We start from the raw sequence: 25,634 nt of genomic DNA on the forward strand, positions 1-25,634 counted from the left end.
CAGGCTCCAGACGCGCAGGCTCAGCAATTGTGGCTCACGGGCCTAGCTGCTCCGCAGCATGTGGGATCTTCCCGGACCAGGGCTCGAACCCGTGTCCCCTGCATTGGCAGGCAGATTCTCAACCACTGCGCCACCAGGGAAGCCCGTTTTTTCTTTTAAAAGTTAGTTTTGCAAGCCGAGAACATGTCAAACTATTGTGCTTAAGAGCCATTCATAATAACTGAAGGTCCTGGTTAAAAAACAAATTCAGGTTTAGGCCACATTCACTGCAGGAAAGAGCAGGCCCACAGAAGCCCCCATGCTGTGCTAGGCGGGCCACATGTAGAATATTGTGTTCCCTTCTCTGTGTCACTTTTTTTTTTTAATTTTTACTTTTTAAAATTATTTTTGGCTGCATTAGGTCTTAGTTGCGGCACGCGGGACCTTCATTGCGGCATGCAGGCTCTTTCATTGTAGCATGTGGGCTCTTCGTTGTGGTGTGTGGGCTTCTCTCTACTTGTGGCATGTGGGTTTTTCTCTCTCTAGTTGTAACGGGCGGGCTCCAGAGTGCTTGGGCTCAGTAGTTGTGGCGCGCCGGCTTAGTTGCCCCATGGCACGTGGGATCTTAGTTCCCCGACCAGGGTTCCAACCTGCGTCCCCTGCACTAGAAGGTGGATTCTTTACCACTGGACCACGGGGGAAGTCCCTCAGTGTCACTTTTAAAAGGATACTGTCTAACTGTCGTGCATTTGAAGGAGAGTGGCCAATCCGAATGGGGTCTGGAAATCCTGTGGCTGTTAACACTTAAAGAACTGGGCGTGTTTGTCTTCCAACAGCAGATTCCAAGGGAGTAAGTTTCTTCTAATACCTGAAGAGCTGTCAAATACCAAAATGAGGATTCTCATTTTATACAGTTGTAGAAGGGAGATTTTAGGGAGGCAGATTTTTTCCAGTAAATAAGGGAGACTTTTTTTTTTGGCTGCATGGCTTTCAGGATCTTAGTTCCCTGACCAGGGATTGAACCTGCGGCCCCTGCAGTGGAAGAGCAGAGTCTTTTATATTTATTTATTTATTTATTATTTATTTTTGGCTGCGTTGGGTCTTCATTGCTACATGCAGGCTTTCTCTAGTTGCGGCCAGCAGGGGCTACTCTTCGTTGCGGTGCATGGGCTTCTCATTGCAGTGGCTTCTCTTGTTGCGGAGCATGGGCTCTAGGTGTGCGGGCTTCAGTCGTTGTGGCACGTGGGCTCAGTAGTTGTGGCGCACGGGGTTAGTTGCTCCGCGGATCTTCCCGGCCCAGGGATCGAATCCATGTCCCCTGTGTTGTCAGGCAGATTCTAACCACTGCGCCACAGGGAAGTCCCAGAAGAGCGGAGTCTTAACCACTGGACCTCCAGCGAAGTCCCCTGAGAGAGACTCTTCTAACAATCCACATAATCAAAGATGGGAGTGGGCACCAAACAGCATCTCCCCGTGGCACTGGGAGGAGGTAACAGAGCTGCCTGCAGAGTTCAAATGCAGCACCCTGGTGTGGCCACTTCTGGCCTCTTCCAGGAACCTGCCTGCAACTCCCCCAAACTCACAGCCTCTTGGAGGCAGAAGAGGGTCAGGTTCCATGGGGCCTGCCTCCCCCTTCACGCTGTCTCTTCTCTGGGCCAGCTCTCTAGAGAATTCCCCCCTCCCATTTCCCAGCATTCCCATCCTCCGGTCTTGCTTTATTTTTCTTCCTAACCCTTGCCCTGATGGAAACATTGTTACCTGGTGAGTCATTTCCTTCTCTTTGTCCGTTCTAGTGGGGCCAGAGAGGACTTTCAAACGTGGTCACTGGGGCATTCAGAGCACGGACCAGTGACTGGCACACAGCAGGCCGGCCATATTTGTTCAATGAAGTAATGGTTCTCAAAGGATACAGAGCACAGGGTTCAGATAGCCTTGAGGGAAGAAATTTCAGCAATATTAAAAGTTAATTGTGGGACAAGCCACAATTACGGAGCCCGCATACCACAACTACTGAAGCCCACGTGCCTAGAGCCCGTGCTCCGCAACAAGAGGAGCCCCCGCTGGCCGGAACTAGAGAAAGCTCCCGCTCAGCAACAAAGACCCAATGCAGCCAAATTAAATAAATAAATAAATAAAACTGAAGAACTGTTTTAAAAAAAAAAAGTTAATTGTGGGACTTCCCTGGTGGTTCAGTAACTAAGGCTCTGCACTCCCAATGCAGGAGGCCGGTTGGATTTCTGGTCAGGGAACTAGATCCCACATGCCACAACTAAAGTTCCCGCACGGCACAACAAAGATGCCATATGCCACAACTAAGACGCGGCGCAGCCAAATGAATAAAAATTTTAAAAAAAGTTAATTGTGAGGCATCCATTGATAGAGGAATGGATAAACAAAATGTGGTATACACACACAATGAAATATTATTCAACCTTAAAAAGGAAGGAAATGATGCCAGCTGCAACATGGATGAAACTTCAGGACATAAGCCAGTCACAAACAAATACTGTATGATTCCACTTCTATCGGGTCCCTAGAGTAGTCAAATTCAGAGACAGAAAGTAAAATTGTGGGTGGGAAGGGGATGAGGAATTATTGTTTGATGAGTACAGAGCGTCAGTTTTAGGAGATGAAAAAGCTATGGAGATGGATGGTGGTGATGGATACACAACAGTGGGAAATGTGCTTAATGCCACTGGACACTTAAAACTGGTTAAGATGGTAAACTTTGATATTGTATTTTACCACAATAAAAAAATTGTGGGTAATCGGGAGAATGTGGTCTTCCTAAAGGAAGGGTAGAAAATAGTTGCAAATAAAGGCTGCTAATAGCATATGAAGATGCCAACTGATCAGAGGTTGCTTCATCTGGCTAGAACTCGAGTGACTTTTAGAATGCTTCAACAGGGCCGCCCTCTGGGAAGAGGGAAGAACAGCGAGGAAAGTAACTTGTTTGGTTCCGTGTGGTTTTCCTTACAAGACCCCTCCCAGAAGTGGCCGGTTGACACCGGGTCACCTCCGCAGGCCCCGCCCTCTTCTAGGCCCCGCCCCGTCCCACCCCTCCTCCTGGACCCGCCCTCTTCCTGGGCCCGCCTCCTCCGCCCCGCCCCGGCGGAGAACGAAGAGGAAGCGCGGGTGACTCTGCAGACGCCGCGTTTGGAAAGGTGTGAAGAGGGCGGGGAGCGCAGGTCGCCCCCAACCCGCCCTCCCTCTCCGCCCCGCCCCCGCCCCGCCCCCACCCGGCCCGCCGCCCGGCCCGCCGCCCTGGCCTGCGCAGGCCCGCGGCCACTCGCTTCTGAGCGCCGGCTCGGGGCTCCACTGCTCTGGCCTGGGGGCGGGGCCGGCGCGCGGCGTCATGCATATGCATGAGCAGCGCGGCGGCTCCATTGTGCCCTCGGAGCGGGCGGTGGCGAGATGGCGCGGACGGTGGCGGCCCCGGGGCGGCGGGCGGCGCTGAGGGCGGGCTGAGCGCATGGAGCGGCGCGGACCGGGTGCCGCGGCGGCGAGGGGCCGGGCCGGGCCGCTTGGAGGTGAGCGGACCGGGCGGGCAGGTGCGGGCGGCGGGGGCGGCAGGTGCGGCAGGTGCGGGCGGCGGCAGGTGCGGCGTCCCCGGGCCCGGCTCTGCAGCGCCTCGGCGGGGCCCCGGCGGGGCCCCGGCGGGGCTGGAGCCGGCCTTGCCGCCCACCTGCCGCACCTGCCGCGCGTGCGTCGTGGTCCTGGGCCGACTGGCCCCGTGCGCGCCGAGGCGACCCTTCACCTGAGCCTTTGTTGGGGCTGGCCGGAATCCGGCCGAGCGCCCGAGGGGTCTGGGGCAGGAGGCTGACCCGGGCCCTCGCCCAAGCTGGTCCCGCTGCCTCTTCTCCACGCTGTGGCCTGAAGGCTCACCTTTTGGGCCCCTCCGGGCCGTGCGCGCCGCCGGCACGCGTATGTAAGGTCCGCGGAGATATGCTCTGGGGCTGGCGACCCTGACCTTCCAGCCCCCAGCCGTGCTTTTGGTGGAGATACCCTGTTCCCAACAGGACATATTGAAGCTCAGGCGGGAGGGTGTCCTGCCCCCCGGCGTGTCTTGCCCTAGCCTCCCGCATCTGTTCCCCGCTGCCCTGTCTCCCCCCACCCCGCTACCCTGCTACCCCTGCCCTGCTCCTCCGGACCTTCCCCACCTCCCCCCGACCTGCTCCCCTTTCCCCCCTGACCTGCTCCCCTACAGCCTGCTCCCCATACTCTCTTCCCGATAGTTGCAGAATATCCATAGTGATGTCTTTAAGTCATTCCTATAATATTATCTCAGAAGATTTCACAGGGAAATACACAGAACATGTGACTCGATCTGTAAGACAGTTGATAGGGCGAACACAGACTCACCCACCAAATCCTGTCATACTAGAACCAGAGAGCTTCCCTTGAAGAAGCTTGAGAGAGGTAACAGGATAAGTGAAGGAATCTCAGCCTCACCCAGTGAGTACTGGCCTTGGGGACTTGTCACACCCAGAGGGTGGTTCGTGGCTGGGAAGAGAAAGGTGAGATGATGAATGACAGATTCAGAGCCACTCGTGAAAGACTGGTAGGGTATGCCTGGGGAGGATTTCTGCTCATTGGATTGGTCGCCAGGGGCAGCCAGGCCTCCCCATGGAGTGTCCACTAGCGCTTGGGTCCAGGATGGGAGCCGGGGCTGATGACTTAAAGGTGGTCACGTGTTCTCCCTTTTCCTAGTCCTAGAGTGACCACCACGTACCTATTTTACACATTGTAAACTGAGGCCCGGAAGAGTGCAACCCTTCAACTGTTCTCTGAAATGACCCACACCTGGGCCATTCAGAAATGCTCATTCCTGGGCATTTTGGATGAACTCTTTTTTTTTTTAATTTATTTATTTAATTTATTTATTTTGGCTGTGTTGGGTCTTCGTTGCTGCGCGCGGGCTTTCTCTAGTTAAAGCGAGCGGCGGCTACTCTTCATTGCAGTACGTGGGCTTCTCATTGCGGTGGCTTCTCTTGCTGTGGAGCACGGGCTCTAGGCGCGCCGGCTTCAGTAGTTGCAGCACACGGGCTCAGTAGTTGTGGCGCACGGGCTTCGTTGCTCCGCGGCATGTGGGATCTTCCCGGACCAGGGCTCGACCCATGTCCCCTGCATTGGCAGGCGGATTCTCAACCACTGCGCCACCAGGGAAGCCCCTGGATGAACTCTTAACACTTACGCCAGTCAGTGTGTGGCCTCCCAAGTAGAGGGGCAGGACTTTCAGCCACTGGAGCATGTGAGCCCCCCCCTTTGTGTCCTGTGATGCTCGAGTCCGTTCTCTGAGCGTGTCCGGTGTTCCTCTGGCTGGGACCCCCCGCTGTGGGGGGAGGCAGCGAGTCCCTGCCCTCCTGGGGTCGGGTGGTGTGTCGCGGGGCCTGCTGCTCCTGGGTGACTAGGCCGGGGTAATGGAGCGGAGGTAGAAGAGGGCGGACCCATGTTAATGTCTGCCTTTGGAGACTGCGGTGCAGGCGCTGTGAGGTCCTGGGGAAGAAGGGTCTGGGTAGTGAGCTGTCTGTAGCTCTTTTTCGGGAGGAAGATGTAATCTGACCCCCAGAAAACCCTGTGGCCTTCTAGACTGACCTCAAGCCAGGACGTTCTGCCCAGGTCCTGGCTTCCAGCGAGTGTCCGTGTACAGGGAGAGCCCCCAGCTGGCAGGAAGCACACACACCCAAGCTCTTTCTTACCTCTGCCTCTGAGGCCAGGAGGTGGGAGGAGGGTCTGCGCTCACAGCATGCCTCTCCCTTTGTCAGGAGCAGAGGGTCACGGGGTCCCTGACCTGGAGAGTTTGGGGCTTCTCAGGGAGACCAGACTTGGTTCAGGAGCTTGGCAGGAAGTCAGGAAGTCACTGCCCCCGCACAGAAAGCTCAGGGGGAACTGGAAATGTCTGTGGTCTCGTCCACAGCAGAGAAGTCGTGGGGGTGGAATTCCCCAGAGTCACGTGATGTAGGAAGCTGCCCTGGGCCCCAGGCCAGCACCCTCCACGGGGGCCCCCGCCCTGCACCTGCCCTGTCCCCCTCCTCCCCAGCTCCCCAGGGCTCTCAGACTGTGGTCCCAGTACCAGCAGCGGCAGCACCTGCAGACTTGTTAGAAATGCACGTCTTAGGCCCCACCCCACGCTGCGAACTCAGAGTGGGGCTGAGCAGTCCCAGATTCGGGCGTGCACCACCTGCCCTGAGGCTCTGACCCAGGCCAGGGGGCCTGTCTTCCCGTCTCCCTCCTGCTCTTCCCTGTCCTTTGCTTCCGGGACAGCAGAGTGGGCCTGGCCAATCCAACCAGCTTTGGGAAAGGATTGCCCTGGGCATCTCTGTGGGGAGAGAGAGCTGGTCATGGTTGTACACTAAATAAATTTTTATTTTGAGAGAATTCTAGATTTATAATAAGAAATAACACAGAGAGCTCTGTATCCTTTACTGGCTTTCCCTAGTGGTAACATCTTGCAGAACTGTAGCACAATATCACAGGAGGGTACTAACTCCATCAATACAGTTGAGATACATGTATTTCCATCCCCACCTTCTTATATTCCCACTCGCTTCCCTTCTCTCCACCCCTGGCAACCACCAGTGTGCTCTCCATTTCTATAATTTCGTCATTTCAAGGATGTTATGTGAAGGAAATCATACAGTGTGTAACCTTTGGGGACTGGCTTTTTCCACACAGCATGATTCTCTAGAGATTCCTGCAGGTTGGTGCCTGTATCAGTAGCTCTTCCTTTTTATGCCTCCAGGCTCACAGTTGGTTAACTCTTCACCGCTGAGGGACATCTGGGTTTCCATTCTTTGGCTATTTAGGAATAAAGCTGCTGGAAACATTCACGTACAGATTTTTGTGTGAACATAAGTTTACACTTCTCTGAGATACATGTTCAGGAGTGCAGCTGCTGGGTTGTATAGTAGCTGCATGCTTAGTTTTATAAGAAACTACCGAATCGTTTTTCAGAGTGGTTGTACCATTTTATATTCCCACCAGCCATGCACGAGAGATCCAGTTTCTCCTAGCCAGCATTTATTTGGTGGTATCATTATTTCTTATTTTAGCCATGGTGATAGGTGTGTAGTGATACCTCAATGTGGTTTTAATTTGCATTTCTCTGATGGCCAGTGATGTTGAACATCTTTTCATGTGCTTATTTGCCATCTGTATTTCTTCTTTGGTGAAATGTCTTTTTGTGTCTTTTGCCTATTTTCTAATTTTTTTTAACTTTCGTGTTTTGAGAATTCTTTATATACTCTAGATACTAGTCTTTTGTCAGATATGTGGCTTGCAGATATTTCTTCCAGTCTACAGCTTGTCTTTTCATCCTCTTAGCAGGGTCTTTCACAGAACAAAAGTTTTCAGTTTTTCCTTTTATGGATCATGCTTTTGGTGTCAAATCTAAGAAAGTTCTTACGGTTTTGTGCTGTACATTTAAATCTGACCCACTTCGAGTTAGTTTCTGTATAAGATGTGAAGTTTAGGGGTTTTTTGTTTTGTTTTGTTTTTGTCTTTTGCTTGTGAATGTCCAATAGCTCCAGCACATTCGTTGAGAATGCTGTCCTTCCCCCAGTGCATATTTTTTGCACCTTTGTCAGAAACTCTTGTCTGGGTCTGTCTTGGGTTCTCTAGTTTGTCCCATTGACCTATGTGTCTGTCCTTCTGCCAATACCACAGTCTAGAGTAGCCCACCTATATTCTAAGTCCTGAAAACGCTGCGTGTTGCTCCAGGCCCCACTCAGCAGGTTTAGGGGGCGTTTCCGGCTGTTGGCAGCGCCCCCCGCCCCCAACCTCCCACTGCAGTGTCACCATCCTGGTGGTTGTCCTCACTGGGGACAGCCAGCCTTCCCTTGCCTGGCTGGGTGATTCTGGCTCCGAGGGCTGAGTCCAGGGGCCCCTGAGCCTTCTGGAGCCACCGGCCTCCTGCTTTTTTGGCCTTTGCTTCCTGGTTGGCATGTGGTCTGGGGCCCGACTCCTCTGGGAGGGGCGTCAGGAAGGAGAGCAGGGCCAGGCGTGAGGTGGGCAGGCACGCCAGCTGCCTCACTCCTCCTCTTGTCTGACCAGTCCGTCACCTTCCCTCCCAGCCCTGGCTCTGCTGCGATTCTGGGAACCACTCACCCCAGTGCTCTGTGGGAGGCCTTGGGCCCAAGTCACAGCCCCCACTGTATCCCTCACCTGCGCTGGGGCCCTGGTCAGGGACTCGTCCCCAGCGTGCCGCCTTCAGGAGTGTATTTGCAGAGGATGGGATGATGTAATCCTGCCTCGCTTGGGCTGCCCTGATCGTGAGGTCCTGGTCAGCACTCAGGAATGCAAGCCTTGGGGTTGGGTGGGTGGCACTGTGAGTGCTGAGGCGGCGGGATTGAGCCATCAGAAGTTAGCTTGCCCAGGTGGTGTGTCTGTGTGCGTGAGGCCTTGCCGCCCCTAAAAGGCAGTGGTGCTCTAGGATGGAACCTCGACCCAAAGAAGGCAGACGGGCCTCCCCGGAGACCCCCTGAGAACCACAGCCAGTGTGCCTCTGTGGTTAGGCTGGGTGGAGGTGTGCGTGGGAGGTGGCCCTGGCGGTGCCAGCAAGGGCCCTAGGCCTGGTTGGTGAAGGGTTTGCTTGTGGAGGTGTCGGAAGGCGTTGGCAGCCGGGAGGAGCAGCCGGCCGCTGCCTCGCTCGTTTTCGGAGGTGCTAAGGGGAAGAGAGCCAGCCCCACATAGTGGGAGGAAGCGGTGCCCCATCCCGGCACAAGCACACAGGTTCCATGCGTGTCCCCCGGCCACGGCTGCTGTGTCCCCACTGGCCCCTTGCCATGTCCGTTGGGTGCCCACCAACCCTTCGCCCTTTGCGCTGTGTGTGCGTCCCCGCGATCTGTGGGGGTCAGTCTGCCCGCCTTGCCCCTGTGCGCACGTTGCCCTTCTGCTGCCCTGGGGAGAAGCCCTGGGGCTGTGGGGCTGCCAGCCAGGGATGGGCTGCTGGCTCCACACCTAGTTCCGGCAGGCGTCCCGCTCCCCCCGCCCGGCCCCAGGCTGCAGGTTAGCTGACCTTGCGGCCCACCCCCCACCACCCGGCATGCAGAGGCCCCTCCCCATAGTGGGCAGGCCCTAGACCCTGAGCAGGTAACGCCTGCTGGCTGGCCCTCCATCGGCCTCTGGCCTTGTCCTCCGCCCCCGGGCCTCTGGTGGGGTGGAGGCGGGGGATTCTGGCAGCTGGGTCCTGGATGTCCCCTGGCTTTTATGCGTATCCAGGCTTTCGTGTCGGGGAGGGAGAACGTGGAAAGTTTGGGGGATCAGAAAGCCTACTTCCAGAACCGTTCTGGGGGCTCCAGGTGCCAGGGCCCGGCCAGAAAGGGTCAGTGCTGGCTTCCGGGCTGGGGCTGGGGAGGGCAGAGATCTGCCAGGGTGGGCAATGCGGGTAGGGCCAATGCCGGCTGCCCTGAGCCCCCTGAGCGGGTCCCCGAGTCCCGGTCTCACCTGCCCTACCCTTCATCGCTTGGAGCAGAGGAAGGACGGGGCTTGGTGCTGACAGGCATCTCCCGGCAGCATCTCCACTGACTTCCTTCCCTCCTGTCCTAGCAGCCAGAGCATCTGAGTCCCACGTAAGCACCAGTGAGGGCTGCTTCCTGCCACCCACAGACCTGGCCTTTAGGCTGCTCCCAAGCCAATGAACCCCATGAACCCCATGAAACCCGCCCTGCCCCCCGCGCCACACGGGTGAGTGGGGTCTCCTGCTGCCCTCCCCTCTCGGGCCCCAGGACACGGGTGGGTGGTAGAGCGGGACCCCTCTGCTCCCAGCCTTCGCTTCTTCCCAGCTGGGGTTCTAGGCACCTGCGGCCTCCTGACCGAGCCTCCCCGCCTGCCCGTCTCCTTGCAGTGATGGTCCATTCGCTTATGAGGCGGTGCCTTGGCAACAGAGTGCCACTCAGCCAGCAGGATCGCTGTCCGTGGTCACAACCGTGTGGGGAGTCGGCAACGCGGCGCAGAGCCAGGTGAGCCCACACCTGGGCCCCGCCTCGAGAGGCGCCAGAGCCCCCCTGAGATCTCGGAGAAGTGGAGCCAGGGCTTCCTGAGTCTCTCACATCCTCAGAGACCAGTTCTTCCACACGTGGCGTGGGATCTCCTCCTCCTGTCTTCACCTGGCCTCCACACCCCACCTGTGAGCAGCTGCCCCCCCATTGGGCCACCCTCCCCTCTGCCCCCACCTCCACCTCCTCACCTGCCCGGCCTCTCCTTTCCAGCACTTTAGGACCACGGCATGAAGCAAGTTGTTTGGATGGTGTCCTTTAGTGCTTCTTGCTTCCTTGTAGGTTTTGGGGAACCCTATGGGCCCCGCAGGGAGCCCCCCTGGCAGCTCCATGATGCCCGGCATGGCAGGCGGCAGCTCTGCCCTGAACTCCCCACAGTGCCTGGGACAGCAGGCGTTCGGTGAGGGCGGTGCCAACAAGGGCTACGTGCAGCAAGGGGTGTACGGCCGCGGGGGCTACCCTGGGGGCCCCGGCTTCACCACTGGGTAAGCAGGACCCCTCCCCTGGCAGGCGTGCTAGGAGCTCTCTGGGGGCGACGCTGCTAACTTGCTGGGCGTCTGGGAGCTGTGTGACACTGATGTGTTGAACGTGGCATCTCTGCTGCTCCTGCCGGCTCCCGAGCTAACGAGGGGCGGGTGTGGGAAAGAATGGGGCTCCCCTCGGGTGCCGTGTACCCCCCGGGAGGTGGCAGGGCAGCGCTTCTGAGCCGAGCCGTCTGTCTGTTACAGGTATGCGGGTGGCCCGGGGGGGCCGGGGAGCCTGGGCCTCCCCTCACACGCCGCACGGCCCTCCACCGACTTCACTCAAGCGGCGGCAGCTGCTGCCGTGGCTGCTGCCGCCGCCACGGCCACAGCCACGGCCACGGCCACCGTGGCCGCCCTCCAGGAGAAGCAGAGCCAGGAGCTGAGCCAGTACGGAGCGGTGAGGCCCCGCAGCTCCTCCTGTGCGGCCCGTGTGCGTTGGTCCAGAAGGCAGGGACTTGTCAGGCAGCCAGGAATGAGGCCTTGGGGACACGCACGCTGTGTGCCGGGGCCGATGAAGATGAGGCGGGAAAGGAGTGGGGAGCTGAGGGGAGAGGACCCGGGTGGGGGGGGGGGGCGCGGGGGGGGGGCCCGCCTGCAGGGGGCGGGCACAAGGCTGGCGCCCACAGCAGTGGGTAAGGCCTGGATGGTTCCTCTCTTCTCTTCCCAGATGGGGGCCGGACAGTCTTTTAACAGCCAGTTCCTGCAGCACGGCGGTCCCCGGGGGCCCAGTGTCCCCAGCAGCATGAACCCTGCCAGCGTGGGAGGGCTGATGGGCCCCTCCAGCATGAGTCCCATGGGCATGAACCCCACCCGGGCAGCGGGCCTGGCGCCCCTGTATGCAGGGCAGCGCCTACCCCAGCACGGGTACCCTGGGCCCCCCCAGGCCCAGCCCCTGCCCCGACAGGGCGTCAAGAGAGCCTACTCCAGTGAGGTGAGTGGCCAGGCCCCCCACCCCAAGCGCCCTCAGAGCCGTTGTGTGGAGGGAGAACGGGCTGTGCCTGACAGGGTGGGTACCGCCATCCCTCCCCGGGAACGGGCTTCCCCAATACCTCTTCTGGCCATTTTGCCTCTTTCCTCCTTCAGGTGTATCCCGGGCAGCAGTACCTGCCAGGAGGCCAGTACACGCCCGCCGCCACCCAGTACGCGCCTGGCCCCGGGCAGCCCCCCGTCCCGTCCTCCTACCCTGGGCACAGGCTGCCCCTGCAGCAGGGCGCGGGCCCGTCCCTGTCCACCCCCAGCCCCGCGGGACTGCACTACAAGGTAGGGCCGCTCCTCCCGGGCCTCTGCAGCCCCTGCTGGCCCACGCCAAGCCCTGCGGGACACAGGCGGACCTTGTGGCAGCCGGGGCTGGCTGGGGAGTGGGCTCGCGTGTGCTTGGGTGACCGAGCAACCAGGAGCTTCCCGGGGGCCCTGATCAGCGTAGGGCAGCTCCCAGGAGGGGAGTCCAGGTATGAAAGGCCCCTCTGTGAGCTTCGGCATAGGGAGCAGCAGGCAGGCACCCACGCCACCTGAGTGTCCCCATCCCCTCTGCTTGCTGCAGAGAAGCCCAGCGAGGGGACAGGCCAGAGGGGCCAGGAGCTCGTGAGGGGAGGGGCCCGAGCGATAAGAGTCCCGCTGGAGGGCGGAGCGTTGTGTGTACCTGTGTCCTTTCGGCCTCTCTGTGGCTTCCCCGTAAACCCCTCTGATGCGTGGGGTCAGCTCTTTTTCTGTAGTGGTCATTCTTAAAATTATGAAATCAGCATGTGCTCCCTGTAGATTATTTAGAAGACACAAAAAGTGTATAAAGAAGAAAGAAGCCAACACCCGTGCGTGTGGTGGGCCCCCTGTCCCCAGCCCTCTCCTAGGGGCAAGTCCAGGGCCCTGGCTCAGGGGCAGGCGGCAGTCCCAGGCACACGCGGTTTTCTCTCCTGCAGCCCGCAGAGCAGTTCAGCGGGCAGGGTGCCAGCTTCAACGGGGGGAGCGTCAGCTACAGCCAGCCCAGCCTGAGTGGGGTATGGGCAGCGGGGCAGGCGGGCAGGCGGGCGGGAGGCTCATGGGGTGGGTGCCTGGAGAGAGGGCGCCCAGGCAGGAGGAAGCGTGGACTCCCTGCCCGTTCCTGGTCTGACCGTTCCCATTGGGCGCTCCGAGAACAAACTCCACCCCTACACCACTCCACCTTGACTGTTTGCTCAACCCCACAGCCCGCCCGTTCCATCCCCGGCTACCCCAGCTCCCCACTGCCAGGGAGCCCCACGCCGCCCATGACCCCCGGCAGCAGCATCCCCTACATGTCCACCAGCCAGGAGGTGAAGTCTCCCTTCCTGCCCGACCTCAAGCCCAGCGTGAGCAGCTTGCACCCATCACCACCTGGTGAGTGAGGTCTGCTCTCAGGACAGATGGGCAGAGCTCCAGAGAGTCCTGCAGGGACCTTGGTGGGGGCGGCGGAGGGGGGGCTTCATCTTCATTTTCTATTAATGGACCTCTTTGCAAATCCATTTGAGGCATCCATCTTCTCTGTAGAAAAATAGCCACGTGCACAAAGTTTTGTGTATGGTTTCAGGGCCCCCCTGAAGCCCACTCCTGGTTAAGAACTCCTGCTTTCCGGGAGACCACTGCAGCAGCAATTGCGGGTCCTAAAACCCTAGCTTGAGCACTAGGGTGACGGCAGGTGGCCCATTCACACCTCTTCTGCCTCCTACCCCCTCTGAAAGCACCAGAGGCACCATCTTTTTGGGTTGGTGGGGCATGTTCTCTGGTCGTGATTCAGGGATCATTCTCGGGGCTCCTACTGAAGCAGGACAGAATGGCGGGACACCAAGATCTGTTCCCGTTGGAGGTGGAGGCCGAGCCCAGGGTCCCAGGGGAGATGCTGCCCAAGCCCCAGCCCCGTGGAAGGGGAGGAGGGGCCGCAGTCCCCGCGATGGGGCGGGGCCAGGCTGCTCACACCAGCATGGCCTGCTTCCAGGAGGCGGCCCCTGTGACGAGCTGCGGCTGACCTTCCCCGTGCGGGATGGGGTGGTCCTGGAGCCCTTCCGCCTGCAGCACAACCTGGCCGTGAGCAATCACGCCTTCCAGCTCCGTGACTCCGTCTACAAGACCCTGATGCTGAGGTGAGTGGGTGCCCGCCCCCAGCTCGCAGCCCCTCGCACCGCCCCCTCGCTCTCAGCATCCATCCTCCCCGTGCAGGCCTGACCTGGAGCTGCAGTTCAAGTGCTACCACCACGAGGACCGGCAGATGAACACCAACTGGCCGGCCTCGGTGCAGGTCAGCGTCAACGCCACCCCACTCACCATCGAGCGCGGTGACAACAAGACCTCCCACAAGCCCCTCTACCTGAAGCACGTGTGCCAGCCGGGCCGCAACACCATCCAGATCACCGTCACGGCCTGCTGCTGCGTGAGTGCCCTTCGCGGGGCTGGGTTGGGGCGTCATGGCTAAAGAAAAAGGCACTGGCTCTCCTCCTTCCCATCCTGGGCCTTGTAAGTAAAGGGTCTCAAATAAAAATGCCCTCGCTGCTTTCGGGTTGGGTTCAGTAACTAAATTTGATGTTCGTGTTAATCATGTAAGAGGAACTAGCTGAGCCTGCCTCTTCCCTGGAGGAAGCTCACGGGGTCCTGAGTGCCAGCTGACCCTGGATCTTTGTTAAGGTGCCATTCAGGTTCCAGCAGGCTCCGGATCCAGGACTAGAAGAGGCAGGGTGCACTTAGCCGCACAGCACTGGTCAGCCCGGGTGGGAGGGGGCAGAGGTGGGGCAGCCCCGATGCAGTTCTGGGATGTTCCCACTTGGACCAGCGTAGGTAAAGGTGGATGCTGTAGGCAGGGCACCTTCAGGGGCCTCTCAGATAATTGTGTTTCGACGGAGAGGCCGTGGTTCGTGCAGACACACAGTGAGCTTTCCAGATAGGTGTGGGCCTGGTCCCCTGGGCTCCCCGGGGAGGGGCAGCAGGTGGCCTGCCTGTGCATTAGCCACAAGAGGAGAACGGGCCTGCGATGCGCCTCCCTGGGCCACGTCCCGCTGACCGCATCCTCCTGTTGCAGTCCCACCTCTTCGTGCTGCAGCTGGTGCACCGGCCGTCCGTCCGCTCGGTGCTGCAGGGTCTCCTCAAGAAGCGCCTCCTGCCTGCCGAGCACTGCATCACCAAGAGTGAGTGGCCCTTGCTCTCCCTGGCCCTAGGCAGCCGGCCCCATGACAGACAAGGCTGCCTCCTCTGGGGGCTGCGTGCAGGGAGCAGCAGTCAGCCCTGGGACGCCCCTCGGAGGTGCTGAGCCAGCAGTGGCCGGCTCCCGCTTGGCGGCCCTCACCCACGTCCTCCTTTCCCCTGTCAATGTCAGTAAAGCGGAACTTCAGCAGCGGCACCATCCCTGGCACCCCTGGGCCCAACGGAGAGGACGGGGTGGAGCAGACGGCCATCAAGGTGTCTCTCAAGTGCCCCATCACCTTCCGCAGGATCCAGCTCCCTGCCCGAGGCCACGACTGCCGCCACATTCAGGTAGGTGGCCGCTGCAGAGCTTTGCCAGAACTTCTGTTGCCCTTTAACTGTCTTTAGCGGGTGTGGCCTCTGAGCACCTCGGCTGGCAGGTGACAGGACAGGCCGGCCAGTGGGCAGGTGGCCTGGGTCCCCTGCCTTCTCCCCTCAGACTGGGCTTTTGTTTCTTCTAATATTATTCTAAGCATAACAGCCGTTTTACTGCGTTCTCGGGGCTCCGATTTTAAACGGCATCCCGGATGCAGGGCGCTGTCCTCTCCCCGCCCTGACCCCAGGAGCAGCGCCTTGGTTTGTCTCTGCAGAAACGCTCTGCGTGCAGACAAGTACGTGCACACACACCCTCCACCCCCCCCCCCGCCCACCTTTTGGTTACATAAGCGGTAAACATCACTGCGCCATTTTTTCCTCCACACCACGTCCTGGAGGTCATTCCCTGTCAGCACAGCTGCCCAGTTCTTGCTTTGGCCACACGTCGTTCCGAGGGAGGGCTGCGTAGGCTGTCCCGTCTCTTACATCTGTTAGGACGATGCCGTGGTGAAAGCCTGGGAGCCGAGCCTTCTCACACATGCAGTAAATATGCCCCAAGTTCCTGAAACCACAGAGCATGGCCGGGTTGCCCCGGCCCCAGTGTGAGGAACTGTCTCGCCCTTTCTCTGCAGTGCTTCGACTTGGAGTCCTATTTACAGCTCAACTGTGAGCGAGGGACCTGGAGGTGCCCCGTGTGCAAGTGAGTGTGTCAGAGACGGTCCCCACGGCTCTGGGGGCGGGTGGCACTTCCTCTGAGGCTGTTAATGGGCGTTTCCTTCCACAAGCCGGGTGTGGGGCTCACAGCACAGGCTAGGAGGGACGGAGTGGCTCAGGGCAGCGACGTCACGCAGGGTTACCTCACACTGGGGGCTGAGACGTGACAGGGCCTGTGCTCGGGAGGAGGTTGGGCCAGCCCTCTGAGCTGTGTGTCCCCTTGGTTTTCTACAGCAAGACGGCATTGCTGGAGGGCTTGGAGGTGGACCAGTACATGCTGGGCATCCTCATTTACATTCAGAAGTGAGTCTCCTTCCTGCAACCCCAGCGTCTTTGGTCAGCAGGGGGCAGCCCTGGGACAGGTGGGGAGACACCCCATGCTGATCCAGCATGGAGCGGGCTCGACTCCAGGCCGTGGATGGGATCCACATCCGACCCAGGCCCGCAGCCCACAAGCACGTGGAACGTGCTGGGGGGCCACGAGCATTTGAGTGGGAGGTCTGCCTAAAAATGGCCCGGGGCCAGGAGAGGCAGCAGGACAGGTGGTGACCAGCCCCGCGTGTCCCCGCCCAGCTCTGACTACGAGGAGATCACCATCGACCCCACGTGCAGCTGGAAGCCAGTGCCTGTGAAGCCTGACGTGCACGTCAAGGAGGAGCCGGACGGGCCGGTGCTGAAGCGCTGCCGCACCGTGAGCCCCGCCCACGTGCTCATGCCCAGCGTGATGGAGATGATCGCTGCCCTGGGCCCTGGGGCCGCGCCCTTCGCCCCCCTCCAGCCCCCCTCAGCCCCGGCTGCCGGCGATTACCCCAGCCAGGGTGAGTAGAGGGGACTCGCCCTAGAAGCAGATGGCCCTGGGCAAATGATCTGTCCTCTCCCACCAGTCTACCGCCTGTGGACGTGTCACTCCGGGGGCCACGAGCCTGGGGGCCTGGTTGGGGACTTGGTGGCATAGGCGCAGCCTCGGCCCAGCCGGCGGGGATGGGCAGCAGGGCTTGCGGCTGCAGCTGCACGCACCTCCCCAGTAGTCTGGAACAAAGGTCTGTGCTGGCACGCTTCCACGGACCGGCCCCGTCCGACCACGCGTGTTGGAGTGTCTGGGTGTGGTGGGTCCCGTTCCTGTCCCCTCGCAGCCTCCTGGCAGTGTCATCAGCCAGTTCCCCCAGCAGCAATGAGAAGAAATGCCCTTTGCCGAATAGCAACTTCCATAAAGTCAGACGTTATCTGGGTGAGCTCAGTGAGTCCTGCCCACGCTGTGGCTGGCCTGTTTCCGTGCTCTACCGGCATGAGCCCCCTGCCCTCACCTGGACCTGGCTCTCCTCTCTCAGGTTCCAGCTTCCTGGGACCCGGGACGTTCCCCGACTCCTTCCCGCCCACCACGCCCAGCACGCCGACCCTTACTGAGTTCACCCCGGGGCCACCCCCTGTCTCCTATCAATCCGACATTCCCAGTAGCCTCCTGACACCGGAGAAATCTGCCCCCTGCCTCCCAGGCCAGGTCAGTGCCAAGTCGGGGGGCTGAGGAGCTGTCCACCCAGAGAGCCCCTGGGCCATTTTACTAGGTTCTTCTCTCCTCCTTCAGATGGCACCAGCGGGTCACCTGGACCCGGCGCATAACCCTGGGCCTCCGGGGCTGCACGCCCCCAACCTTGGAGGCCCCCCAGGGCCCCAGCTGCACCATCCAAACCCTCCCCCGGCATCCCGGCAGCCCCTGGGCCCGGTGAATTCGGGTCCCATCGGTGAGCTGGCCTTCAGTGCTGCCACAGGCATGATGGGGCCCCCCGTGTCTGGGGCAGGGGAGGCCCCGGAACCGGCCCTGGACGTGAGTACTGGGCCCCGTGCTGGGGAGCACTTGGAGCCGGGGCTGGGGTGTGGCTTATCTGTCATCCCAGGGTCCACACGCTTCATAGAAGGGAGGACAGTGATACCACCGTGACTTCCAGACGCAGGGAGAGCTGGTCAGGTGATGTCAGCGCTTTTGTTGACAAGTGTGAGGTATCCAGAGTAGCCGTGGGGTGATTGTGTCCAGACACCTGGCCCTGGGGACCTGGGTGCCACCGTGGCATGGGCAGAGTCCCTGAGAAGACTTGGCTTGTAGCTGGTGACCCTGGCCTTAGGGTCTGATTTGACCTGTCTGACTCACAGGTGGTATGTGAGCCAGAATCAGTGCATGAAAGACAGGTAACTGTCCCTTGACCATGATAAATGAATACAAAGTTCAACGTGAAAAAATGTGGAAAGCACAGCGCAAAGCAGAAAATCCCAGGGAGTGGGATCCCACCTTCTGCATTCGCCCTGTTCACATTAGGGACCCCTCACGTCCTGGGTGTCCCATGTTGTCCTTGGACAGCTTGTCACAAGTGATTCCTGGTCACAGAGCAGTCCTTTGCTGGAAGAGCCCCTGTGCAGAGCAGGCTGAGGGGCTCCAGTGCCAGCCTGTGTCGGGGTGAGGGGTGCTCCGCATCCCTGCTGGGCCTGGGGCCCCAGCTGGGGACCCAGGCCCAAAGCTGGCGGGTTTGCTTTGTCCTCAGCTGCTCCCAGAACTGACTAACCCTGACGAGCTGCTGTCCTACCTGGGCCCACCCGACCTCCCCACCAACAGCAATGACGACCTGCTCTCTCTCTTCGAGAACAACTGATCCTGTCGACCACCTGGCCGACGGGGACATGCCCACAGATGTCACACACCCTCCTCTCCAGCCCGGCCACCCCTGACACCAGCGGCCCTCCCCACACGTACACCTGGAGCCGGGACGCGCCCCGACGCCTGGCCCTGGAGGCTGGAGGCGGCCCTGCACTGGCTGGGAGGGGACCCCTGGGCGGTGGTGCTCGCTGGCCCAGTTTGCAGCTGCAGAACTGTTTTTGATGAGATCCCCAGCCCCGCCCTTGTCCCTGCCCTGGCCCCATCCGCACCCCACCCATGCTTGTCCAGCCCTGCCTGGTTGATGCACACCTGCTGCCCTGGCCCCTCAGCCTCGCCCCAGGCCCCCTGACCCCTGCCTGCTCTCACCGGCCTGCATCTTGTCCAGCGTTGACCTTTTTACTTCAATGACCCCTTGGCCCTGGGCCGGCGAGGACGGGGGCTGCTGTGTCCCGGGGCCCCGTCTCGCCCAGCCTCCTGTGGCAGGGGCTGGGGGTGGGGGGTCCCTCCTCCTGCCCGAGGCTTCAGGCTGACGCTGGGGGTGGGGCCTCTACAGCACAACAGTGTACGTAGCGTAGAAACGCTGACAGATGTAGGGTGGCTGGGCCTCTGTGCAGCCGGGGGCTCCTGCCCTTGCCCGGTGCAGGCGGGGAGGGGCGGGCGGCAGCAAGCTCCCTCCTGCGGGAGGCGGGGCTCGGACTTGGCTCCCCGTACAGGTTCTTCAGCAGGCGGCTCCCCCGAGTTCCCCTTCTCTGTGAAAGTGAAGAATTGGTCTCGCTGTGTTTTTTAAAACCACACCTCTCCCGTGTCCACCCTGGGGCCACGCCAGGTGGGGGAGGAGGAGCTGTGCAGGGCCGAGCTGTGTCCCCTGTCTGCCCGTCTCTATTAAAGGACTCCCTCGTGGTGGACCTGGCGAGTCCCTCCTTCCTGCTCCACCTGCGTCCCGTGCCCGGGTGGGGCTCCGTGCTCCAAGCCAAGGCCCAGCTGTTCGCAACCCCGGGTGAATTTCCTTGTCCCTGGAATTTCCCAAGTTGGCTTTGGCAGCAGAGCTGTTTGGTGAAGTGTCACCGGGGCTGGGAGACACATCTGCCACCGCGTCACTGCGTGGGCTCGCCTCAGGCAGGGAGCCAGCTATGGGGCCAGAGGCCTCAGGAGGGGCCGGGACCGAGTGCCTTCGCCTGTGTGCGAGCTGCCCCGAGCCGCCCCGAGGGCCTTCCTGTCCAGCAGAAAAGGCTTATGCGTCCCGTGGGGGAGGAGGGAGGGCGCCCGCGGACACCTGCTGCGGGGGGAGCGTCCGGTGTGGGCAGGCTGCACGTTGCCTGCTGACGTTTTGGAACCCCAGCTGTGGGCCTTCCTGTCCCTCTGCAGCCTTGCTTCTGGCTTTTCTGGCTGAGGGAGGAACAGCGCCCCCAGTGCCGCAGGGAGCAAAGAGGCAGGCCCCGGGGTTTGCCCAGAAGCCCAGACCCAGCAGAGCCCACCCCCAGGGGGTGGGGGGGGCTCCTTTCCGGGGGATATTGGGCACAGCTGGGAGCGCTGTCCCACTGTGTGGGGCAGCTTTGCACCCTGGGCCTGTGACGTGCTGGGTGCTGGGTGGGGTGGAGAGATCGGGAGGTGGGCTGCTTGGACTCCACCCACAAGAGAGGTAGGGAAAGGTCTGAGGGGCGCCCCAGCCCCGGCGTCACCCTGGCCACCTCTTTTCAAACAGTGCGGGATGAAAGCAAGGTGTGGGAGTTCACGCGGTGTGATGCCGTTTTTATAAAGCGCGACGCCAAGTCTACATTTCATGGGATCCGCACACGTGCGACAGTGAGGAAGGAAGGCAAGGCAGTCAACACAGTGGCCACAGTGTTCCCTGTGGGAACAGCACAGGGGTGCGTCTGGGGAGAGTGACAGTGTCAGTGGTGTTCTGACCCTCAAGGGGAGAGGTGGTCTCACGGGTTTTCACCTTATGCTTCGTGTTGTATATCCTTACGTACGTACCAAATATGCAACTTAAAAAGCTAACTAGGCCTGACAGACACACAGAACACCCAACAACAGCAGAGTACACGTTCCTTTTAAGTGTATGTGGGACGTTCTCCAGGAGAGACCACACGTTAGGCTGCAAAACAAGCCTCAATAAATTAAAAAGATTGAAATCATACAAAGTACCTACTGTGACCACAGTGGAATGAAGCTAGATACGAGAAGGGAAAGGAAAACTCACAAATATGTGTAAATGAACACTCTTCAACAGTCAGAGGGTCAAAGAAGAAATCACAAATGAATTACAAGATAAAACACTACACACCAAAATCTAAAACGCAATGAAAGCAGTGGTAAAGAGGGAAATTTATAGCTGTAAACGTCTACATTTAAAAAGAGGGGCTTCCCTGGTGGTCCAGTGGCTAGGACTCCATGCTCCCGTTGCAGGGGGCTCAGGTTCCATCCCTGGTCAGGGAACTAGAGCCCACGTGCTGCGGCTGGGAGTTTGCATGCCCAACTAAAGATTCTGCATGCCGCAACTAAGACCCAGCACAGCCGAATGAATGAATGAATGAATGAATACTACAAAAAAAAAGTAGCAAAAAAGAGAACTCAGTTAACCTAACTACGACTGAAGGCAGTAGAAAAAAGAAACTAAATCCAGAGTTTGCAGAAGGAAGGAAATAACTATTAGAACAGAGGGAATAGGAAGACAATAGAGAATCAAGGTAAGCAAAAGTTGTTTCTTTGAAAAGCAACAGAATGAACAAACCTTTAGCTAGATTGACTAAAGGAAAAGAAATAAATGACTAAAATCTGAAATGAAACTTGGGGAAATTACTACTGACCTTACCTTAAAAGGATAAGAGAATACTATGAACAATGGTGCACCAACAAATTAGATAACTTAGAAGAAATGGACTAATTCCTAAAAATACAAATTACCAAAACTGACCCAACAAGAAACGGAAAATATGAACAGACCTATGAGTAAGGAGATTGAATCAATAATCAAACCTCCCCCAACACAGAAAAGTCTGGGACCAGATGCCTTCATGGGTGAATCCTACCATTTAAAGGCTTAGACCAATCTTTATCCCACCCTTGTAAACACTGCAGAGGAGGGAATACTTCCTGAGTGTTTCTTCTCGGCAGCTCCCTGCCAGCAGCACTGCCATGTTCCTGGCCTTCTCTCGCTCCAGGCTTGGTGGCCTGTGTCCTCTCCCTGCAGCAAGGGGCTGCCACCCCTGCCCCCTTAGCTCTACCCCCTGCAGCCCTGTCCTCAACAACCTTTCAAGCTTGGGTGGCCCCGAGACCATTCATCCTGCCTGCCACGGGTTCTACGAGAGAAGCAAGGACGTCAGGGCAATGGTTGGAGGGAGAAGTCTCTAGACAGGATCAAGGGAGTGTTTCATGGGCCCAGGGACTGCTGAAGCCTTTTTTCTTTTCTTTTTTTTACTGTTTACCTTTTGTGTTGGGAGTCATTGGCCACTGGCCTGATCCACTTTTTTAAGTTGACATACAGAACTGAGTTCTGTAAGGTCATACACCTGTGGAACTGCTGTCCAGGTGAAGACAGATGTTTCCACCATTCCCCCCACCCCCTCAGCTATTGCTGTTCTGGACCTTATCACCAGAGATGAATTTAGCCTGGTCTTGAACCTGATATAAGTGAATCATAGGTCTGCACCCCTTGGTTAACTGACCCTTAAAGCTCATGTTTTTATTTTCATTTAACTGTAAGTTGTTCCTAGTTATGACTAGCAGTGATTAACACCGCTCCCCAGCCTCCGACACCCAACTCTTTCTGGCCAGGGTGCTCCTCTGCTGAAACCCTCTCCATGGGGCGTTAGCCACGACCCAGGTTGCAAGTGACCATGACCCACTCGGAACCATCTTGGGGCAAATTATGGACAAAAAGATACAAAAAGACCAAAAAAAAAACCCCAACTGCCACTTCTGAAGAGCCAGGAGCAAAAACAGGGTGTCAGAAGCAAAAGCAGGGTACTGAGCATGCCCCCTGTGCACAGCACCACCAAAGGGGTGGGCAAACCTCCTAAGCTCGACCCCTGGACACACCCCTACCCTCACCCCATATAAGGAACCAGCTCGCCCCCGCCTGGGGGAGCGAGCAAGGGAAACTGTTACTTGTTCTCTCTCGCCCCTGCTGCAGCAGGGGCCCCAATAAAGCCTTGCCTGCATTTCTTGTCTGGCCTCTGGTCAATTTCTATTGATTGGGGAAGGTCACAAACCCTGGTCAGTATCAGGGACAGCTGGACACGGGCAGGCACACCCCAGGATGGCATTTCTCCCCTTTCTGAAAGGTTTGTTCTCCAGACCTGAGCTTCCAAGCCTGGCTCAAGTTGACTCACCACAGAAAGGCACTGACCGTCTGTTTGCTTTCCGGTCTGGCTCTGGTTGGCTCAGCTAGGGGGGCCCCCGTGACTAGAGTGGGATCATGAGCGCTTCCCGAGAGAGGGGTCAGTTTTCAGAAGGCGGTGCAGGTGGCCCCCAGACGCCCCAGGATGAGGTCCACATTCCTTAACTCAAAGCCAGCCCAGCCTGGCCTCACCTCCTCCAGCCAGGCTTCCTGGCCACAGAGGGCAGCACCTCCGCCACCCCACTCCCCACCCCGTCTGAAGAGTTCCAGGTTTCTCAGTGTCTTACCTTAGCTCAGGCTTTGGCTGAACTGCCGATTCCCCAGGGAGCTCTCTGTTTCCAGAATGAGTCGGAGCCTCTTGCTCTGGCCATGGTTCACCTGTGGGTTGCTGTCATGGTCCCCATTGTAGCTGATCAATTACAGACAATTAAATAGTTTATCTTTGTGAAGTTAAAAAATTGTACAGTGAACATCCACACAACCTTTGGATTCACCAACTGTCAATATTTTGCCCTGTTGCTTTACTGTTCCCTCTCACTCCCTCCATATATCTGTATTTTTTAATGCACACACTCGCTTTTTTTGTTGCCAGCTTCAGAAAGTAAGTTGCAGAGAGACACTTCATCCCTACTTTTTTTTTTTTTTTTTGGCCGCACTGTGCAGCATGCAGGATCTTAGTTCCCCTGCCAGGGATCAAACCCACGCCCCCTGCAGTGGAAGCGCAGAGTCCTAACCAGTGGACCGCCAGGGAAGTCCCCACCCTTCATCTCTAAATACTGCAGTACGCATCTTGGAAAAACAAGAATGTTCTCTGTTATAAACACGTTACCATTATCACACCTAAGAAAACGAACAGTAACTCCATAGCTGATGTCCAAACAGGTCCATGTGGCTGGAGCCAGCGTTGTGTGGTATTTTCTGTCTGTAGCCAAAACTCCTCCTGACTGAGCCCACACAGGGCCACAGAGCCCGAGGTTTCTGGCGGCTGGTGTCTGCTCTTTTCTCCCCCACCCTCTCCGCAGGAGCCCAAGACAGGAGAGGCCTCAGTGGAGCAGCCGCCACCTGCCAACAGTGTCACCGTCTGCTTGACTGCCTTGCAACATGAGCAGGAAACACTGCTTTGGTACAGTAAATACACACTCATGATAAAAAATAAAACACGAAAGCGACAGGAACCCTCATTCACTGCTGGCGCGAATGCAAAATGGTCCGTCCACTTTGGAAGACAGTTTGGTTGTTTCTTATAAAACTCAACATACTCCTACCATACAATCCAGCAGCTGGGCTCCCTGTTTTTTTTTTTCAAATTTTTTTGGCCACATGGCACACGAGATCTTGGTTCCCCAACCAGGGATCGAACTCGTGCCCCCTGCAGTGGAAGCACAGAGTCTTAACCATTGGACTGCCAAGGAAGTCCCCAGGCTCCTTGGTATTTACACAAAGGAGTGGAAAGTTTATGTCCACACGAAAACCTGCACACAGATGTTTATAGCAGCTTTATTCATAATTGCCAAAATCTGGAAGCCACCAAGATGCCCTTCAATAGGTGAAGAGATAAATAAACTGTGGTACAACCAGACAATGGAATATTATTCAGCACTAAAAAGAAATGAGCTGTCTGTTGTACACCAGTAACTTTTGTTATATTGCACATCAATTGATCTTCAATAAAAAAATTTAAAAAGACATAGAGGAACCTTAAATGCATAGTACTAGGTGAAAGAACCCAATCTGAAAAGAATACATACTGTATAATTCTAACTATATGACATTCTGGAAAAGGCAAAACTATGGAGACAGTAAAAAGATCAGTGGTTGCCAGGAGTTGGGGGCTGAAAGATAACAGGTGGAGCACAGAGGATTTTTAGGGCAGTGAAAATACTCTGTGTGATACTGTAATGGTGGGTACATGTCATTATATATTTGTCAAAACCTATAGAATGTATCAATACAACACTGAGAGAGAACCCCAATGTAAACGGTGGGTTTGGGTGGCTATAATGTGTCAGTGTAGTTTCATCGATTGTAACAAATGCAACACTCTGGTGGGGGATGATGATAATGGGGGAGGTTGGCCAGGGGCAGGGGTGGGGAACAGGGCACATATGGGAAATATCCGTACTTTCTCCTCAATTTCCCTATGAGCCTAAAACTGTTCTTAAAAAAGTTTCTTTTTAAAAAGTCTGTTAAAAAATTGGTACCTTACATATTATTTATAAATACGATTCTTAATTATTGTTACTGACTTTAAAAGAAACAAACAGCCTAAACAGGTGGAAAGCAGGAAGGACCCCTATATGGTCTGTCAGAAGTTATCTGTGCACATGGAGTCCAGGAAGACATTTGCTGTGTCTAGGACTCCTCAGAGTCTGGAGTCCTGCCCAAGTGGCCTCGTTGCATTGTAAGGTCAGCTGTCTCATCATTGGCTATTTTCAGTGGTAACCAGCAGCCTCCCTTGGTGAAGGGGCCTCTCGCCTACTGTATTTGTAAGTGGGCTGCAGACTAAGGACATTCAGCATCATTTCAACATGGCTTTAGCCTCCATTGAGGGTCCTTGACGATGCCCATGATTGCACTGCAAAGTGATTTTCCTCCTTTGATCTTTCCTTTTATATGCATTGCCTGGAATTCTGTGAAGAAGAGCGACCCCCCCCCCCCTTGTATACACTTTTGTTATTTAGAATCACTGTGGACTTGGATTTGTTTCTGTCCAATGTGTCGTAACTACTGTCATTATTCTTCTTGATACTTAAATTGACTTGATACTTAAATTGACCCGAGTTTGACAGGTGGTACCCTGGTACCCTGGCTCCTCGACCCATTTGGACTTGAATACTCTTGCTTTCTGGCCCAAGCTGTTTGGGGCTCACCTTGACCTTTCCCTGCCTCTGACCTTAGGTCGGGCATTTTCCCAGTGGTCCTTCGTTTCCTTGCATGGGAAA

The 25,634-nt window shown here is 57.4% G+C and overlaps 1 protein-coding gene across 7 annotated transcripts; it reads left to right on the forward strand.

Moving 5' to 3' along the window:
- The first annotated feature begins 3,398 nt into the window (after positions 1 to 3,398).
- ZMIZ2 (zinc finger MIZ-type containing 2) lies at positions 3,399 to 19,255 on the forward strand. Of its 7 annotated transcripts, none has more exons than XM_036863251.1 (19): positions 3,399 to 3,509; positions 9,529 to 9,663; positions 9,824 to 9,938; positions 10,257 to 10,459; positions 10,703 to 10,928; positions 11,166 to 11,429; positions 11,582 to 11,758; positions 12,412 to 12,489; positions 12,679 to 12,847; positions 13,443 to 13,587; positions 13,664 to 13,874; positions 14,517 to 14,622; positions 14,811 to 14,968; positions 15,625 to 15,692; positions 15,941 to 16,009; positions 16,280 to 16,524; positions 17,035 to 17,204; positions 17,289 to 17,528; positions 18,238 to 19,255. In XM_036863251.1, the coding sequence occupies exons 2-19, from the start codon at positions 9,614 to 9,616 to the stop codon at positions 18,343 to 18,345; spliced, it is 2,802 nt and encodes a 933-aa protein (XP_036719146.1). In that variant the 5' UTR covers positions 3,399 to 3,509; positions 9,529 to 9,613; the 3' UTR covers positions 18,346 to 19,255. The 7 variants fall into 7 exon arrangements, with proteins under 7 accessions (XP_036719146.1, XP_036719151.1, XP_036719152.1 ...); XM_036863256.1 differs by having other exon boundaries at positions 17,289 to 17,445; XM_036863257.1 differs by lacking the exon at positions 18,238 to 19,255 and adding an exon at positions 16,840 to 16,934 and having other exon boundaries at positions 17,289 to 17,430.
- The last annotated feature ends 6,379 nt before the right edge of the window (positions 19,256 to 25,634 follow it).

This window comes from Balaenoptera musculus, chromosome 9 (genome assembly GCF_009873245.2).
Source record: "Balaenoptera musculus isolate JJ_BM4_2016_0621 chromosome 9, mBalMus1.pri.v3, whole genome shotgun sequence".
NCBI lineage: Eukaryota > Metazoa > Chordata > Mammalia > Artiodactyla > Balaenopteridae > Balaenoptera > Balaenoptera musculus.

Bases quoted from the DNA above. Each gene is read 5' to 3' on its own strand.
- ZMIZ2 (XM_036863251.1), top strand. From the start codon at position 9,614: ATGAACCCCATGAACCCCATGAAACCCGCCCTGCCCCCCGCGCCACAC. The intron at 13,588-13,663 runs GTGAGTGGGTGC...CTCCCCGTGCAG, and splicing joins TACAAGACCCTGATGCTGAG to GCCTGACCTGGAGCTGCAGT. The intron at 16,525-17,034 runs GTGAGTAGAGGG...CTCCTCTCTCAG, and splicing joins CGGCGATTACCCCAGCCAGG to GTTCCAGCTTCCTGGGACCC.